At 41.8% G+C, this 19,481-nt stretch overlaps 1 protein-coding gene across 1 annotated transcript; it reads right to left on the bottom strand.

Moving 5' to 3' along the window:
• Nucleotides 1–518: 518 nt before the first annotated feature.
• On the bottom strand, nt 519–19,297 carry LOC115204303 (ribosomal protein S6 kinase alpha-4-like). The gene is made up of 18 exons (XM_029769761.1): nt 18,304–19,297; nt 17,619–17,690; nt 17,345–17,412; nt 17,089–17,239; nt 16,802–16,917; nt 16,525–16,632; nt 16,193–16,273; nt 15,956–16,059; nt 15,444–15,594; nt 15,167–15,328; nt 8,786–8,911; nt 7,560–7,693; nt 6,743–6,836; nt 5,614–5,784; nt 5,063–5,254; nt 4,800–4,968; nt 3,412–3,575; nt 519–2,702 (listed from the first exon to the last, which is right to left on the bottom strand). The coding sequence occupies exons 1-18, from the start codon at nt 18,395–18,397 to the stop codon at nt 2,478–2,480; spliced, it is 2,382 nt and encodes a 793-aa protein (XP_029625621.1). The 5' UTR covers nt 18,398–19,297; the 3' UTR covers nt 519–2,477.
• Between the last annotated feature and the right edge of the window lie 184 nt (nt 19,298–19,481).

The raw sequence follows: 19,481 nt of genomic DNA, 5'->3' as shown, positions 1-19,481 counted from the left end.
ATCTGTGTTAAAGGGTTGGCTGTATCTGCTCACGTATACATTTAATCCATCCCAGTGTGTGTGTGTGTGTGTGTGTTCGCGTGCTCTCTTACCAAAGGCAGGCTCATGCCTTGGGTCATTTCCAAGACTGCAGATTGTACTGTAATTATTGGAATGGTTTTGATTTACAGTTTCTTCCATATCCATCTGTGTCACGTTCAATATATCACAATTTCCCACTGAAATGATCCACTCAAGTATAGTTTTGATTAATGGCAAAATGATAATCACGTTATAGCCATGTTGTCTATTGGTTTTCAATGGCTCATTGTGCCTGTTGGCCTGCTACTGGTAAGCACCCTACTGTCCCCTGCTGGTTACATTAACACTAAAGTCCATTTCTGTCAACTGTCACAACCGATACTGTACCTCATGTAACAAATATTTCCTGGATACATAAAATTAAAAATATACATCAGTCATTATCTCCTAAGCAAAAAGACTCACGTCAAATGTATGTAAGAGACTAAGAACATGAATAAATATTGAGTAAAATCATTTATTTTTCTCCACATTTAAGTGTTTGACACAAAACAAAGCATTACAAGTTATTGTGACATAGTGCATCTCAATATCATGATATGCTTTGGAGAACATTTGATATTTTTTGACAAAAAGTACAACAATACATGGCATGGGCAGTAGCTCATTAAAAATAGTATCTCAAATTCATAACATTAAAAAGACAACATACGACATCAACAGCCAAATGAAAATACAAACAACAGCATAGAACAAAAGCACAGTTCCCGACACAAAATAATGTTTATAAGAAATAACAAAAAAAAAGTATATTTACTACATTAACTTGCAATAATGGTTTATGTGGAGACTAAGGAAAAGAGCATATATAATACCCAGAACCAGTCAAGCTGCGCACACACAAACCAATCAACATGCATACAGTACATACACTCAAACCCACCAAAGGTAAATCAGTCTGAAAACCATTACCACAGCATCAGAAAAACACATCACAACCCATAAAATGTAATAAATACTCAAATAAGCACTGTTTTTAAAGCTGAAATGTGTATCACTGATTAAATGACTACATTTGTGCGATATCCAGGTACAAATCTAACCAACAGTTAATATATTTGGGTAAAAAAGTGATTGGTAAATGATCAGTGTAACTGACATTCAATGATAAAATACCGAAATGTCTTAAAAAAACCACTAAATTCTTTAAATCAGAGTGACAATTCTTACTCACAGTAAAAAATAATTCATATTTTGATTTGTCCCTTTGAGAAATATAGCGAAAAGTTGCTCTGCTCATAAGAACTCAACACCATGAACTGTAGGGCACTGTCATCTGTGTATGAGAATATAATATCAAATCAAAATGTTAATCATAACCCAGTGTTTTATTTCCCCGTCTTATCTTATTTAGTCAGAATCATGATGGTTGTTAATTAATGAAGCACACATATACACACACACAGGACAATGGATGCCGTTATTTGATTCGCAGGTGAACTTCAGTGAACCAGTTAAGTATACACAGCAAGACCAATGTCAATAGAACGCTGAAATCTCAAGCCAAAGGGAATGATACTAAGGTTCCTGTAAATTGGCAGTATGGGACATTTGGGTCACAAAGACTGTGTCCCATGGACTGGGATCATCACGCAGGGTCAAAGTTCACTTGAACAGCTGTCCGCAGTAATAATAATAGATTTTCTTTTATATAGTACAGTAGCACCATTATTTCTCAATCTCAACCACACCATTAGATACAGTGAGAGACTTCCAACAGACTCCTAACCACTGCCTCGGTTTGTCATGCGATGAGTGCTGTGTATGTATCTACAAGTGCTCCGGTGTAGAGGTCATGACCTCCCTATGTATATATGGCTTGTGCTCATTATGGCTCCTCATTTCCCTTTACCCCTCCCTCCCTCCCTCCCTCCCTCCGGTACTGAGAACACGTTAACATCATGATAACTGCATGCTCATCATCGTCACCCTCGCAAGGTGACTGAAACCTTCATTAGTATGACCTTAAAGCCAACAGTCTTCCATAACCTACCATATATATCCTTTAGACCGGAGTTATGAAAACACTGGTCTAAAGCTTATTTCCATTCAAGAAATTACATGTTAGTTCATTTCTTGAGAAAATTAAATGAGATGGTACAAGCTACTGCAGTTTACTGCAAATGGTATAAACACATATAGATAAAGTCATTGCATCATTACGATAATGCAAAAAGCATCGTCTTTCTAGAAAACAGGGAGGTGAATCCTTAAATATTTAACTAGTCTCTTAGTTGGTTCATAAATAAGCTCTTAGACTTAGAATTTGGAGATTCTAGATGACTTTGGAATTCAAATCAAGTCATCTCTGGTCTTTCAGAGACAGTATCCCAATCTGTCATATCTGAATTAATGTGCTTCCTTCTCCTAACTTTATTCCTCCCACTCTTCCCCTTCTAGTGCTTTTCTAGCTTCGGGGGCAGAGTTTGGTGTGGTGGCTGTGTTTTTGAGTTTGTTGCAGCGGCAGAGGCAGCTGAGGAAGAGGAGGAAGAGGATGAGCAAGAGGAGCTCCGTCGAGTCTCCACACCTGTACTTGTCATCTTGAGCTTGCGTCGCTTCGCAAGGGGGGCGTTGTCAACACTCTTCAGAAAGAAGCCCTCCCTCTTCCCCTTGTTGAACGCCTAATGGAGAGAGGATGTACATACAATAGTTCATACAATATTATAAACTGGGTGAATTGAGCTCTGAATGCTGATTGGCTGACAGCTGTGGTATATCAGACCGTTTACCATGGGTACAACAAAACATTTATTTTTACTGCTCTAATTACGTTGGTAACCAGTTTATAATAGCAATAAGGCACCTCTGGGATTTGTGGTATATGGCCAATATACCACGGCTCAGCGCTGTGTCCAGGCACTCCGCCGTGCTGAAGAACAGCCCTTAGCTGTGGTATATTGGCCATATACCACACCTCTGGCCTTACTGCTTAAATATAACCCACCTATTTTATTACAATGCACATACACCTCCATTACATTTCTCTATTGTGGTTATTTCTCTATTGTCATTATATTGCGCATACCCTTTATTATATTCCTATAGTGTTTTTTTATATTGCGTTCTCTATTTGTTTTACTACTACATTTAATTTAATTTTGGATTGAATACTTTTTTATAGATGTTGCACTGTTGGAGAGGAGAGCTTGCGAGTGAGTAAGAATTTAATTGTAATGCGTACAATACGCTATACTCTGCATATGGCAAATAAACTTTGATTTGATTGGGAGAGTAGAAAAATACAAAAAATATATGTAAATAAAAGAACACAAGGAATGTAATCTACTAGTTATAGAAATGTATACTTTCTTCCCACTGGAATTCCAATACCTTGTAGGTGGCGTTGACATAGGAGCGGACGATGGGGCCGCTGGACTCTAGCACATCTGGGGTGCAGAGGGGGGTGGAGGATAGGATGGCCCCGCCCTGGAGCCAGCTGTTCTCTCTCAGAGCAGACAGCTTGAGACGCCTCTCTGGATCCACCGTCAGAAGCCCTGAACACAAACAGGAAGGAAGGAGGTTTAGAAGAGTTAGGGAGGGAAGGAGGGAGGTTTAGAAGAGTTAGGGAGGGAGGGAAGTAGGGAGGGAAAGCAAAAATGAAAAATATGAAAGGTTGGGCAGGGAGGGGGGTTAGTTTAGAAGAGGGAGAGAAACAAGAAAGGAAGGAGCAGGGAGGGGCAGAGAAAGCATGACAGAAAAGAGGAAAGTGAGCGAGGGCAGGGACAGATAATGGCGGGGTATATGTTTAAAAGATTGAGTGAATGGAGAAGGAATAATTGCATCGTGATTGATTGATGATTGTCGACTACAGGAAAAGGAGGACCGAGCACGCCCCCATTCTCATTGACGGGGCTGCAGTGGAGCAGGTTGGAGAGCTTCAAGTTCCTTGGTGTCCACATCACCAACAAACTAACATGGTCCAAACTCACTAAGACAGTTGTGAAGAGGGCACGACAAAACCTATTCCCCCTCAGGAGACTGAAAAGATTTAGCATGGGTCCTCAGATCCTCAAAAGGTTCTACAGCTGCACCATCGAGAGCATCCTGACTGGTTGCATCACTGCCTGGCATGGCAACTTCTTGGCCTCCAACCGCAAGGCACTACAGAGGGTAGTGCGTACGGCCCAGTACATCACTGGGGACAAGCTTCCTGCCATCCAGGACCTCTATACCAGGTGGTGTCAGAGGAAAGCCCTAAAAATTGTCAAAGACTCCAGCCACCCTAGTCTCTTATCTCTGCTGCCGCACAGCAAGTGGTACCAGAGCGCCAAGTCTAGGTCCAAAAGGCTTCTTAACAGGTTCTACCCCAAAGTCATAAGACTCCTGAACAGCTAATCAAATGGCTACCCAGACCCCTCTTTATGCTGCTGCTACTCTCTGTTTATTATCTTTGCATATTTACTTTAACTCTACCTACATGTACATATTACCTCAATTAACTCAACTAACCGGTGCCCCCGCACATTGACTCTGTACCGGTACCCCCTGTATATAGCCTTGCTATTGTTATTTTACTGCTGCTGTTTAATTATTTGTTACTTTTTATTTAACACTTCTTTTTCGAAAAAAAAATTCTTAAAGCATTGTTGGTTAAGGGCTTGTAAGTAAGCATTTCACTGTAAGGTTGTATTCTGTTGTATTCGGCACGTGACAAATAAAATGTGATTTGGATCATGTCAATGAGTGAATAAGGATAATGTAAGGGATGCAGAACATACCTTTCACAAGCTCTTTAGCCTCCCCTGACACACCCTTCCAGGCTTCTCCAGCCAATGAGAAGTCTCCCTCTTTAATTTTATGCATGATGTCAGCAGCATAAGATGAGGTCATCCCCGCTCGCTGCTGCTGCTTACTCTGGAAGGGCACCTGTCCTGACAGCATGGTGTACTGCCGGACGGACAGACACACACAGTCATTAATAACATAACGATAATTAGTTTTACTAATGACACATTACAGAGTCAGTTAGGAGAGTAAGTACCAGGATAACCCCAAGGCTCCAGAGGTCGCAGGCCTGGTCGTAACCGGTGCTGTGGAAGAGCTCAGGAGCAGCGTACTGCAGTGTGAAGCAGGGAGTCTGCAGGGGGGCGCTGCCCGCAGGGCACAGCCGGGCAAAACCAAAATCTATCACCTTCAGCACAGAGTCCTCCCCCTCGTCTGCAAACAGCACATTCTGGAAATGAGAAAAGGAAAGAGAGAGAGAGAGAGAGTGAGCGAGCGAGAAGTGAGTGGGCCGTGCAGGAACAACACAGTCAACAGAAGGTTACAGTCATTGGCTGATGTAATGGAGCAACAAATGTCAATTTATTTTAGCCTGAACCAACAAAATAAAATCATAAACCTGATAGGCCATGCTTAGTGGTTTTTACAGCATTGCTAAAGACTTTGATCTCATCATACTCACTGGCTACAGGCTTTGGTTGGTACAGAGTACTTTTGCTGCAAACTCAATGACTTCTTTCGGCCATACATTTCTATAGAATATATTTAGACTCCCTCTCTCTCGCTGTCTGTGTCTGTCAGTTGGCCTACCTCTGGTTTGAGGTCTCTATGCACCACTCCAGCCTCGTGCATGAACCCGACAGCTGACACCAGGCTCCTGAGCAGCTGACTGGCCTCTGATTCCCCAAACAGCTTCTTCTTCTTGATCCTCTCCAGCAGCTCCCCCCCACGCAGCAGCTCCATCACCAGGTATGTATGGAACTGAGAGAGAGGAGGGAGAGAGAAGGAGGGAGGATGGGGAAAGAGAGGGAGGTGGGGGGGGGGTGGGGAGAGAGAAAATAATAAGGTTGTATGATGAGAAAATAGTTTCTTGCTGCATGATTGATTAAGTCCCCCAATAAATACCCCAAATGTCAAATATTATTGTGATTCAAGACCTGAAACCTTGTAAGTAAACACAGCCAAGAAGAGAAAGAAAATGCCTGTAGTTGTTAGTGCTTGAAGGTGGGTGCCTGTAGTTGTTAGTGCTTGAAGGTGGGTGCCTGTAGTTGTTAGTGCTTGAAGGTGGGTGTCTGTAGTTGTTAGTGCTTGAAGGTGGGTGCCTGTAGTTGTTAGTGCTTGAAGGTGGGTGCCTGTAGTTGTTAGTGCTTGAAGGTGGGTGCCTGTAGTTGTTAGTGCTTGAAGGTGGGTGCCTGTAGTTGTTAGTGCTTGAAGGTGGGTGCCTGTAGTTGTTAGTGCTTGAAGGTGGGTGCCTGTAGTTGTTAGTGCTTGAAGGTGGGTGCCTGTAGTTGTTAGTGCTTGAAGGTGGGTGCCTGTAGTTGTTAGTGCTTGAAGGTGGGTGCCTGTAGTTGTTAGTGCTTGAAGGTGGGTGCCTGTAGTTGTTAGTGCTTGAAGGGGTGTTGTTAGTGCTTGAAGGTGGGTGCCTATAGTTGTTAGTGCTTGAAGGTGGGTGCCTGTAGTTGTTAGTGCTTGAAGGTGGGTGCCTGTAGTTGTTAGTGCTTGAAGGTGGGTGCCTGTAGTTGTTAGTGCTTGAAGGTGGGTGCCTGTAGTTGTTAGTGCTTGAAGGTGGGTGCCTGTAGTTGTTAGTGCTTGAAGGTGGGTGCCTGTAGTTGTTAGTGCTTGAAGGTGGGTGCCTGTAGTTGTTAGTGCTTGAAGGTGGGTGCCTGTAGTTGTTAGTGCTTGAAGGTGGGTGCATGTGCATAATATCATCCTTCTGTACCTGATCAGTGTAGACCTCATGCAGTTTGACAATGTTGGGGTGAGCCTCACACTGCCTGAGAGCAGCAATCTCCCTCTGAGTGTTCACTTCCATTCTAACAAGCAGGAGAGAGAGAGAGGGTTCCAAGGCATTCACACAATAAAGGTCAACAACACAAAGCACCTCAGTGCGCCAAACAGCCTATGAAACGGCTGTGGTCATTTTTTAAAATTGTATTAGGATCACCATTAGCTAACACCGTAACGCTAGCTAATCTTCCTGGGGTCCAACACCAATTAACAAGACATTACAAACACAAATCAAGACTTCACAAATATTCAACAAGTAGATAATACAGACAATTAAAATACCTGACAGGAAACACATTTAACATTGAGTTGATGCTTTCTATTTCCTGTCCAGTCATATGGTCTATCACATTTGATGCACTTTCATTTTTTTCTTGAAGGTGGATTTACTTTTTACCTGAGAAATATGGATTGGTAAAGAGTTCCACTCAACTATGGCTCTATATAAAACTGTAGATTTAAGACGATTTGTCCTTGGCTTGGGTTGTCTTAGCTTCCCTGAATTTGCCTGTCTGGTTTGGTGGTTATGCGTGTTGCTAGTATGTACTAACTGGTCTGAAAAATACTGTGGTTGGTAATGCCAAGCGCCCTACCCCCTTAAAATAAAATAAATAAATAACAAAATGCCATGGAATAGGCATTAAAACACAGCAGCGTGAAGTATGTAATTCATCATGCTGGTGTAACAATGACACATTGCATTAGCGCGTGACCGAGTCTCAGCCAGCGCCACACCCCGGCTGACTCACCTGCGGCTGATGATCTTAACGGCGTACTCATGGCCACTCTGATGGTGTCGACACTTCCTGCATACAGAGAAGCTGCCCTCGCCCAGGGGCGCCCCCTGCAGGCACAGCTCATACAGCTGGAAGAACATAGAGTCCTGCAGAGGACAAGAGAGGGAAGTCAAATACAACTGCACAGGAAACTGCAGAACGTGTCCAAATCTTACCCTTGTTAAATCTTTAAATTGCTGGCTGGACAGGCCAACCAGCAAGACCTGACGTAATACATTCACCTAACAACATTCATACAGCCAGGTCAAGACTAGTTCCATACCTCTAACAGCACTGGCTTTCCTACAGCCATGTGAGAACTAGATCCATACCGCTAACATAGCACTGGCTTTCCTACAGCCATGTGAGGACTAGTTCCATACCACTAACATAGCACTGGCTTTCCTACAGCCATGTGAGGACTAGATCCATACCGCTAACATAGCACTGGCTTTCCTACAGCCATGTGAGGACTAGATCCATACCGCTAACACAGCACTGGCTTTCCTACAGCCATGTGAGGACTAGTTCCATACCACTAACATAGCACTGGCTTTCCTACAGCCATGTGAGGACTAGATCCATACCGCTAACATAGCACTGGCTTTCCTACAGCCATGTGAGGACTAGTTCCATACCGCTAACATAGCACTGGCTTTCCTACAGCCATGTGAGGACTAGATCCATACCTCTAACATAGCACTGGCTTTCCTACAGCCATGTGAGGACTAGATCCATACCGCTAACATAGCACTGGCTTTCCTACAGCCATGTGAGGACTAGATACATACCGCTAACATAGCACTGGCTTTCCTACAGCCATGTGAGGACTAGATACATACCGCTAACATAGCACTGGCTTTCCTACAGCCATGTGAGGACTAGATCCATACCGCTAACATAGCACTGGCTTTCCTACAGCCATGTGAGGACTAGTTCCATACCGCTAACATAGCACTGGCTTTCCTACAGCCATGTGAGGACTAGATCCATACCTCTAACATAGCACTGGCTTTCCTACAGCCATGTGAGGACTAGTTCCATACCGCTAACATAGCACTGGCTTTCCTACAGCCATGTGAGGACTAGATCCATACCGCTAACATAGCACTGGCTTTCCTACAGCCATGTGAGAACTAGATCCATACCGCTAACATAGCACTGGCTTTCCTACAGCCATGTGAGGACTAGATCCATACCGCTAACATAGCACTGCGACGGACAGTGGATGAGCCCGGCCGCTCTGCTCCCATCTGGCCCTCCATGAAGTCCCCCATCACCACGTTCTTGTTGAACAGAATGGAGGGTGCAACGAAAGAGTAGCCCTGAAATGGAAGAGAAGAGTCTTTTTATTTTATTGAACATCCAAAACATATAATATACTTGCAGTGAAGCCGCTCAACAACTACATCACACCAGTCACCCAACAGACTCCCATTCAGAGCGACACACAGAGCCATCCAGGGTCAATGCCCTGCTCACGGGCACGTCAACAGATCTCCCACAAGGCCAAAAAAACGGGGACCCAAACCCTCCAAGATCCCCCCACAGTTCACCATAGCTGTCCCTCAACCATCCGAGACCCCTCCCACAGTCACCCCCAAGAAAAATAAAATTGAAAATAAAATTAATTCCATTCACCATCCCCAAGAACACCCCCTATGCACCAACAACCAAGAAAATGAGCTCATGAGAAAAAAGAAAGACAAAAGTAAACAGAAAACAATGCAAAAAAAAACAAAGGACATTAAGGACAACTAAAATCAAAACAGCAAGGCCAACTGTATATGTTTGAGTGCATGTCTGGCACTATCTACATATGTGTGTGTCTGTGTATGTGTGTATTTGAATGAGTGTGTGTGTATATGCATGTGCACAAACATCAGCATCAGCCTCAGGCAAACCAGCATTAGCTGTAAAAACACTGCCCATCAGTGTCATTCAAACTTAGGTTTTATTATGTTTTATTTAGACTTTATTTTTTTACCATCATTCTATCTCCTGCCCAGCAACTCCACTCCACTCCACTCCCACTTGTCTCCAATTCCACATCCCAACCTTCAGCTTCCCTCAGCCCATCCCACCTATCTCTGCTGGCCACCCTCTTCGGATTTCTACGCAACATATATATCTTTCAACTATGCTGTGATGTTTAACGTACAATTTCAATCTATCTAATCGAATAGAATCCACAGATTGCGAGGTGAAGATAAATACTTTTACTAAGAGTATTAGTAATTGACTGACCCGGTCTCTCCAGATCTCCTAACAGTACTATTGCTAGGGTCAATTTTAGATTAATGCTACAGCATGCATTTTCAGCCATTCCTGAACCTGAGACCAGAAACAGGCTACCTGTGGGCAATACCAAAATAAATGGTCTATTGATTCTGTATCCTCACAACAAAATCTGCAGAGCTTGGATAATTTTATGCCCCAAATATTCAACATTTTGTTGGTGGCAAGAATTCTATATAATAATTTTAGCTGAAAAGCACGAAGTCTTGAATCTTGCGTCGTTTTATATATCAACTAATACACCCTGTACCATGGAATCGGTACATCAAAAATCTCTTCCCAACTATTTTGCAATCTATATGGCAGTTATCAACATACTGGTCCTCAAATGAAACTGGTATACTTTCCTATTTATGATAAGTTTTATTCCTCCGCAAGTTTTGATCCTTTATTGTGGGCAGACAGACCAGTTCCCTACCTCCTCCCGCTGCCACCAGCCTCCTCCATTTTTGGGGTAATGCTGTAATCAATTGGTTATACTCTTGGATTGAGCAGACCTTCCCGTACAATTCTGATAACTCCATGAAAGACATAACTCTACCATTCCAATTTACAATATAATTTAAGAACAAAATACCCTTCCCATAAATACAGGTATTTTATCAACCAGCACATTTGAGTTCAGCCATAATATTTGTTCTATCTTTTCAGGGGGATGAAATTGAAATTATAGCCAGCTCTGCAATGCTTGTTTAAGAGAGATACTTTGAAAAAAGTATCATTTTCAATTAACCGAAAATGAGACATGGCAATCTGCACAAAGGCCATTTTTAAACAATGGATGAGCTTTTTTTAGTAATCTACTTGAGAACCATTTAGGGTTCAAGTAAAACTTTGGAATAAGTGAAGCTTTTAGAGAGAGGTTTAGTGCTTTTATATTTAATAATCTCAACCCACCCAATTCATATTCATTATATAGATAAGCACGCTTTATTTTGTCTGGTTTAGCGTCCCAGATAAAGCAAAATAGTTTTTGCTTATATGATTTGAAAAACAAAGCATCAGGAGTAGGCAGCACCATACGTAAGTGAGTAAACTGAGATATGACTAAGGAGTTAAATCAGGGCAATTTTTCCATAAATAGACAGGTTGCAGGATCTTGTCTATTTTTACAAGTTTTCTATTGAAATCCATTGTGGAGAGCTTATTTATATATTTTGTGATATGAATACCAAGTATGGCTACTTCACCGGCAGACCATTTTATAGGTAAACTGCTGGGTAATGTAAAAGTTTGGCTTTTTAAAGATCCAATACGTAATATTGTACAGTTATCATAATTAGGTTTTTAGTCCAGAGAGTCCATAAAAGTTATCTAGATCTTCAATGAGACATTGCAGGGATCTAGCTTGCAGACTTAATATAAAACTTGAGTCATCTGCACACATGAACACCTTTGTTATTAAGCCTTTGATTTCTAATCCTCTAATGTTGTTATTGGATCTGATTTTAATAGCTCGATGGCCATAACGAATAGATATGGTGACAGCGGACACCCTTGTTTAACTCCACTTAACAATTCAAAATCAAATCAAATTTTATTGGTCACATACACATGGTTCGCAGATGTTAATGCGAGTGTAGCGAAATGCTTGTGATTCTAGTTCTGACCATCCAGTAATATCTAACAAGTAATCTAACAATAACTACCTTATACAAACAAGTGTAAAGGAATGAATAAGAATATGTACCTATAAATATACGGATGAGCAATGGCCGAACGGCATAGGCAGGATGCAGTAGATGGCATAGAGTGCAGTATATACATATGAGATGAGTAATGTAGGGTATGTAAACATTATATAAAGTGGCATTGTTTAAAGTGACTAGTGATACATTTATTACATCCAATTCAAAACTCTCTGAGAAGTAGGCGTTATTTACTATTTTACCCCTGGGGTTGCTATATATTACTTTTACCCATTTTATAAGAGAATCACCGAAATTGAAAAAAATTCAGGCATTTATAAATAAAAGCCAGTCTTACTTTATCAAATGCCTTTTCAAAATCCGCTATAAATACCAGGCCTGGCTTCTTAGATGTTTCATGATGTTATATTATTTATAGTAGTTGTCGTATATTATCTCCAATGTATCGTCCATGTAAAAAAACCTGTCTGATCAGGATGAACAATACCTGGTAAAACCCTTTTAATTCTGAGTGCTATGCATTTCGCTAGTATTTTTGAAGTGTAAGGGGCCTCCAGTTTTTTAGATAGACTGGATCTTTATATTTGCCATCTGGGTCTTGTTTTAATAATAGTGAAAACAGACCTTCCTGCTGAGTACCTGACAGACACAAATTCTATAGGAGTAGTTAAAACAATCTAACAACGGAACTTTTAGTATATCAAAAAAGGCTTGATATACCTCTACCAGTATGCCATCAAGCCCTGGGGTTTTCCAGACTGAAAGGATTTAATAGCCTCAAAAAGTTATTCCTCTGTAATTTGGCCTTTGCACTGATCTTTCTGTACATTTGTTAATTTTCCATTTTTTGTATTATTTGGAAAGAATTCTTTACCGTAATCTTCAATCAGTGGGAGAGGATGAGATGGAAAAGAGAACATCTGCTTAAAATATTTAGCTTCCTCTTTTAAAATATAATTTGGAGAATCATAGATGACTCCGTCTTCAGTAAAGAGTTTCTGCTAATTATCTTTATTAGTGTTCCTGTGTTGGAGATTCAGAAAGTATTTTGTGCATTTTTCTCCATATTCCATCCAGTTTGCTTTATTTTTGTAATAGATTACATTAGATTGTTCTTGATAAGTTCCTCAAGGTATTTTTGTTTTTCCTTTAATTTATTTTGTATCTCTGTAGCAGCCTTTATTTTGGCCAAGTGCAACTGCACTCTCTGTTCAGTGCGCTCTCTGCTTAGCAGCGGTGTCTCTACTCTCTGTTCAGTGCGCTCTCTGCTTACCAGCGGTGTCTCTACTCTCTGTTCAGTGCGCTCTCTGCTTAGCAGCGGTGTCTCTACTCTCTGTTCAGTGCGCTCTCTGCTTAGCAGCGGTGTCTCTACTCTCTGTTCAGTGCACTCTCTACTTAGCAGCGGTGTCTCTGTTGCTGTTAAAATACAAGCAATAATTTTTATTCTGAACTGGAATACACTGATAGACGCAAGATGCTTTTGAGGCTGAGAAACTGATTGAGAAAGCAGTAGATGTTCTGATCCAGTTTGGCACCACATACCTGTGCAGAGTCAGGGTTCTCAACTGTCAAAAACTGAGCCCAGAATAGGCCTGCTTGTTAGGTTAGATTACTTGTTAGATATTACTGCATGGTCGGAACTAGAAGCACAAGCATTTCGCTACAATCGCATTAACATCTGCTAACCATGTGTGCATGACAAATAAAATTTGATTTGATTTGTTCAGTGCGCTCTCTGCTTAGCAGTGGTGTCTCTGCTCAGTTTGGCAGCTGCGTGAGAGGGAGATGCCCGTGTGCTTCGCGGTTTAACAGATATTTTTTTCTGCAGTTTTCTTGAAGATCACTCTGCGACCCACATGCTGCAGTGCTGTTGTTCAGCAGCAGATGATGCGCTGTCAGCCACTGGCATGTAATTCCCACTCGCCATCACTCACCGCTGTCATCGAATGGACTCAAGCTAGCCACAAGTTATATTGTCATTAAACGCAAATACAGCGATGAGTTTCACTCTCTTGGTTTCATTCAAACTTTAAGAAATAACGAGGAGCGCCCACAATGTGTTTTGTGCAGGGACGTGCTTAGTAATGAGTCTCTCAAAACGAACAAATGAAAACAACAGGTCCTGACCAAACATCCATAGCATGACGGTAAACTCAGGGAGTTCTTTCAGAACAGGGCAGAATACTTAAGGAAGCAGTGCTTTGACAGTGGAAAAGTAAGTCAGCTGGCAAGGCATTGTTGTAATTGTATAACAGGTGATGATGATAAGCAGAAATAAGGGAGTACTACTCTCATAGTAGTCGATGTGAGTTTCTCGTTCAAACAATCCCGTGGCCTTGTACACAGCTAATAGCTAACATTAGCCAAAGCAAACTATCTAGCTACTGGTAGTGCAACCCTAGTAACAGTACAGATGGAAATAAAACTGTTGCTGTTAAAATACAAGCAATCATTTTTATTCTGTACTGGAATACACTGATAGACGCAAGATGCTTTTTGAGGCTGAGAAACTGATTGAGAAAGCAGTAGATGTTCTGATCCAGTTTGGCACCACATACCTGTGCGAGTCAGGGTTCTCAACTGTCAAAAACTGAGTCCAGAATAGACCTGCTTGTTGAAAACTTCAACCAGTCACATACCTACCATTAGGACTGTGTGTGTGTGTTTTATGGTCTACATCTGCGTGATGTGATCAATCAGATTATTCCAGTGAATTATTGTATTTTAACAGCAACAGGTCCAACCTAGACACGTGTAAGAGTGTTTTAATGGGGAAAAATAAACATGAATAGCTATTTTATATGGGTATTTCATTTAATTGTTCTTTGTCTATGTTGCATTTGTTAATGGTCATAAGGGCAATGAAATGTATCGATATTTACGTATAGTTGCTTGTTTTTGTAAGCTTGGGTCCCAGGCTGAAAAAGTTTAAGAACCCCTGCTCTGTAGTATCGTTTTTATTGCTATCTACCTGTACTATTAGTTCATGTATTTCCCTTGTTAGTCTTGTCTCTTTAGCCAGAAACAGCTTTTTTATTATTGATGAATATTGAATTGAATGACCTCCGATGGTACATTTAAAGGTATGCCAAACAATAAGTGGATTTGCTGTTCCTATATTATACTGGAAAAATTCTGTTATAAATTATTTTGTCTTAGTTAAAAATAAGTTGTCCTCCAGTAAACTTAAAATGTCCAATATCCCCGTACACATGGAAATTCTATGAGTTATGTGAAGGCCAATTAGATGATGATCCGATCGCATTCTGTCTCCTTTTAAAACTTTTTTAACCTTTGATGCAAGAGACAACAAGACAAGAAAGTAGTCAAGACGACTAGCTTGATTAAGTCTCCTCCATGTATATCTCACTAGGTCAGGGTTTTTTAGTCTCCAAATTTCTACTATTTCTAATGTGTCCATAATATTTGTGATTTCCTTAAGGGCACGGTGATGATAGTTTGTAGAGTGATTTCCTTTACGGTCCATTGAGGTACTTAACACTGTGTTATAGTCTCCTACCATAATGAGAAGAGTCTTATTTGTGGAGGGACTATCAAAAGGTGTCTTTCTGTGACAGTGTAGGCACAGAGTATGTATTTTGCATATTGCAGAGGGTAGGGTGTAAGGGGTACCTGGAACAGTCGATCAGTGCTTGGTGGGGTGCTGGCTGGAGAGTAGAGAGGATTCATGCCAGTGAACTCCTCAGCAAAGTTCCCTGTATCCAGCTCACTCCTGATCTCTGGTTTGAATGGGCTGACTACCTTCTTCTCAGCCAGGTCTGACCAACTGAGACCCTATGAATATAGAGCAATGGGAAGAGAATGGTGAGAGTGTGTGTGTGTGGCAGTTGGGAGATAGAGAGAGGGAGTGAGATGGGCCTAGAGACAGAGCAGGAGTGAAGACGAGCACCTTGAAGAAGGCATGAGTCTTGATGTCTTCGGCCCTTCGGGGCCCAGAGCCCAGTCTCTTGTGGGGGTCTTTGACCAACAGCTTCCTCAACAGGTCCTGAGCTACGGCGCCGATCATAGAGGGGAACGGTGGCTCACAATGTAAGATGCGCCTGAGAGAAGGGCCGGAAGGGGGGAGGGACGAAAAAGAGAAAGAGGGAAGAACAATCACTGTATACACTGTGTAAACCCAGCCCTAATTATAAGCCAACCATTATGGCCATAAAGAACACGATTGCAAAGCAACACTAACAGAATATCTAATTAAGCTGCAGGCTTTGTTACACAAAGGACTCAGCACAACTAATTTCTTTGTTATTGTATTCAGACAGCAAGCTAAAAGAGAGGGTGAAAGGAGCCACCTTTACAATAGATGTCATTATTTTGATAAGTTGCCGAGGGCCATAGACAATGATGAAAGAGTGGGACGGAACCAGTGTTTGTGAGGAGGGGTGGATGACACACAGCACTCACTTGGACACCTCACTCTGGGAGTTCCTCTCCCCCTCCAGGGTGAATGGTGATGCCCCCGTCAGTAACTCAAACATCAGGATCCCCAGACTCCACCAATCTACCGACTGGAGAAAGGAAGGATGATAAAATAAACGAAAGATGACTCTTTGTGTTCTACAGTAATTGATGTGTAATAAAATGCTGTAGCTCACAGCGTATGTCCAAAGTTCTCTCCCTGTGTGATGGGTTAACTCTTACCTTTCCATGACCAGACTTCCCCCTGATGATCTCTGGAGCCATGTACTCTATGGTGCCACAGAACGAATACGTCCTTTCCTTCTGTAGTGGGGAAAATAAACACACCTCTCAGTCTGTAGTAACCTAACGTAGCAGGCGTAAAAGAAAACGTCTGAGTTCCCACATGCAGTTTTCAGCGGAAAAGGAAGCTAGATTGAATTAGCTGTATCCCTGAAAACCAGATAAGACTAGTCTGTAGTGACAAAAATATATGCATGGATACATACATGCACAGATTGCGTCCACACAAATAGAAGCATCAATGAAAAAGGGTTTCCTTTTTTTTTACGTACCTCCTCCTCCAGGAACTCTTTGCTGAGCCCAAAATCTGTCAGCACTAAATGTCCCTCGCTGTCCAAGAGGATGTTCTCTAACTTGATGTCCCGGTACACGATGCCCAGCTGTACGAATCATACCGAACAGGAAGTTACATACACAGGATAACATACAATTAACAGAGAGAAGATAGAATCTAGCCTTCACGTAATTATGTAAGATTAACATGTAGGAAGTAAATAGAATGGAATATCTGCCAAGTAATGTAAAGGACAGAAATGCGCGATAACATACCTTGTGGAGGTGCTCCAGGGCCAGGATAATCTCCCCGATGTAAATCCGCACCTCTTCCTCTGAGAAGTGATCCCGCTGGTACAAGTGTGTGAACATCTCCCCTCCACTCACATAGTCTATACACACGTGCACAGATACATATAACACTTGAATAGATAAACACAAACCACACATACACAGGCATATAGACAGAAACATACAGTAAACACACAGAAAGATACACTTTCAGCACTTCAAGATCATAGCCGGAGAGTTCCATGTATGGGTCTTTTTGACCCAACGCTCACCCAAGATGAGATGGAGCTTAGTCTGGGTCTGGAAGGCGTAGTGCAGTGTGACCAGGAACGGGGACTGGCGGATGTGCTCCAGCACCTGTCTCTCTGTACGCGTGTGCTCTGCAGTCTTTGCCTTCTGAACGATGGCTGCTTTCTTCAGCACCTGAGACATAATCATCAACAGTCAGTCAACCCGCCCATAAATTCTCCCTACATCAGACAATGTCAATGCTTGAGTTGTCTTTGGACCAATGTCACAGAGACTCACCTTCATGGCATACAGCTTCCCTTCATCATGACCACTGTTCTTTCTGACCAGAAACACTTTCCCATAGGCTAGACAGAGACACACAGCACAGAATGGAAAACTCTGCATCACATTTGATTGTAGCCCCTACCACCCACCCAGGAGCCTCCACTACATTTGATATGATTTATTCTAAATGTTCTACAAAAAATAGACAGTAAAATAAAGTTATCCAGGTCTCCAATAACACCATGACCCTATGCTATGAACCCCAGATTGGCACAGTGAGACTCACCTCCTGTGCCCAAGACTTTGAGAAGCTCAAAGTTCTCCATGCCCACTCTCTCAGTATGGCCCGTGAGGTTCGCTGGCATGGGGGAGAGAGTACAGTATCAGTGCTTGCGCTCACACGACACACGCTCGTGCACACACACACTGAGGAAACACAGCTAAGCACAGTAAACTGTGAATATTTTGTGACACCACAACAAACATGATTGATGGTGTGCTTGCATTCATCCATTGCTGTGGTCCCAGGTGTCGGGTCATAGAACTAGAATGAATAGAACGGGCAGGGAACCTATAACCGTGGCAATTTGACTGTTAAACTCATGGGTACACTCACAATGGCTGCCTGGTATTGTGATACAATAATTTCCATGGTAAAGCATAATGTTCATTCAAATGATGTTAACAGATGTGGCTCATGCAATGGAATGTATTTTTTGTAAGGTCAGTAGAACTAAATCAAACAAATCAAAGCACATATTGATGGGTACACTTCCTGCTTTTACTTCCTGCTTTTCTCCAATGGGTACACCCACAATGTCCACCATCGACTTGAATTGGGGAAGCCTGTTCTATTCATTCACTGAAATACTGATGGGCAACATTTACCCAAAGTGTATAGCATATTCAAATCCTTTGACAGGTTCAAATAATACATTATGAAACAGTAGTTTACTTTGATGGTTACTTACCATTAGTGATCTCATGTTTGACAGTGCAGGCTTTCCTCCGGATCCCAGTATCGGAGTCCTCGCTACTACTACTATCCGAGCCGTCTCTAGACATTTCAAATGTTTATGTGGCTACTCTTCAAAATAAATAAACCGATTTATCTTAAGTGTTTTGTATAATAACCTCAGACGCATCAGATTTTATGTAGTCAAAGAAAATAACAAATGTAGCCTTATGTAAGAATTAATTTGGGAGCCGTTGCATGCATTATAAACATTGTTTAGAAAATAAAACAACAAAACTATATCATTGCTAGACTTAATCCCCTAGACATCCCGCTGTCCGCCTAATCTACTACTAAAACGAATACTAGCTAACACTGTACTAATAATAAACCAGAATCGTACGTCTGTAGCTAGCTAGATAACTGTGTCCACTGGGATATTATTGCCTACTACAACAGACTAACGTTAACTGCTGCTGATCTCTCTAGCACTGATTTGGTTACAATATAGCGCCGAACTGACCAGACAGCATTAAACTGGCTACATAGTAGCTAGCTAGCTACCTTTTGCAACAATATTTTTGTGAAACTGAAATTAGCAACTAGCTAGCTACTCATTTGTAGCTACGCTAACCGGTTATAGACGATTACAGCTAGTTAACTAACTAACTTCAGTAATACGTCGAAACTATGTAAAACCTCGGCAACTTCACAACCAAACTGTTAACGTCGTTAGCTAACTAGAAAGCTAGCTGTCCCTGTCAGAGCTAGCTAACGTTAGCTAGCTTGCTGACTGTCGGTTAATTTTAATTTCATAGCAAGCGTACTGTTTATAGATAGCATGTTGCGAATACCTATTTTATTCTATTTCGTCCGGATAGGATGTGACACACGCTGAAGATATACCACTTTTGAAGTTATTTGACAACAATGATTGTAAAAGTAGGTTAGCTAGCTAGTTGATGTTGTGGCTGGAGTAGTCCATAGTACGGAAGCTGCAATGTCACAGTTTTAGGAACTTTTTGGAGCGAGACCTGTTGGTTAGACCGCTAAGAAGTGGGCTGCTACAGCCTACAGGTAATACTTTTAGGTCTACTAACTACCCGAAATTGTGCTGATAATAGCTAGATAAATTATTTGACTGTGGTAATGATGATTGGGATGACAGTAATGGGGATGATGACGATGCTGATG

The sequence above is a fragment of the Salmo trutta genome, chromosome 12, assembly GCF_901001165.1.
Source record: "Salmo trutta chromosome 12, fSalTru1.1, whole genome shotgun sequence".
In the NCBI taxonomy this organism is placed as follows: domain Eukaryota; kingdom Metazoa; phylum Chordata; class Actinopteri; order Salmoniformes; family Salmonidae; genus Salmo; species Salmo trutta.
Note: the sequence above shows the minus strand (reverse complement) of the source record. Positions and strands in the feature narration are given on the sequence as shown.

Coding starts and splice junctions, on each gene's coding strand:
- LOC115204303 (XM_029769761.1), bottom strand. CDS start 18,397: ATGTCTAGAGACGGCTCGGATAGTAGTAGTAGCGAGGACTCCGATACT. Junction 15,329..15,443: donor AGACTCATGCCTTCTTCAAG/GTGCTCGTCTTC, acceptor CTATATTCATAG/GGTCTCAGTTGGTCAGACCT. Junction 6,837..7,559: donor GTTAAGATCATCAGCCGCAG/GTGAGTCAGCCG, acceptor CCTGCTTGTTAG/AATGGAAGTGAACACTCAGA.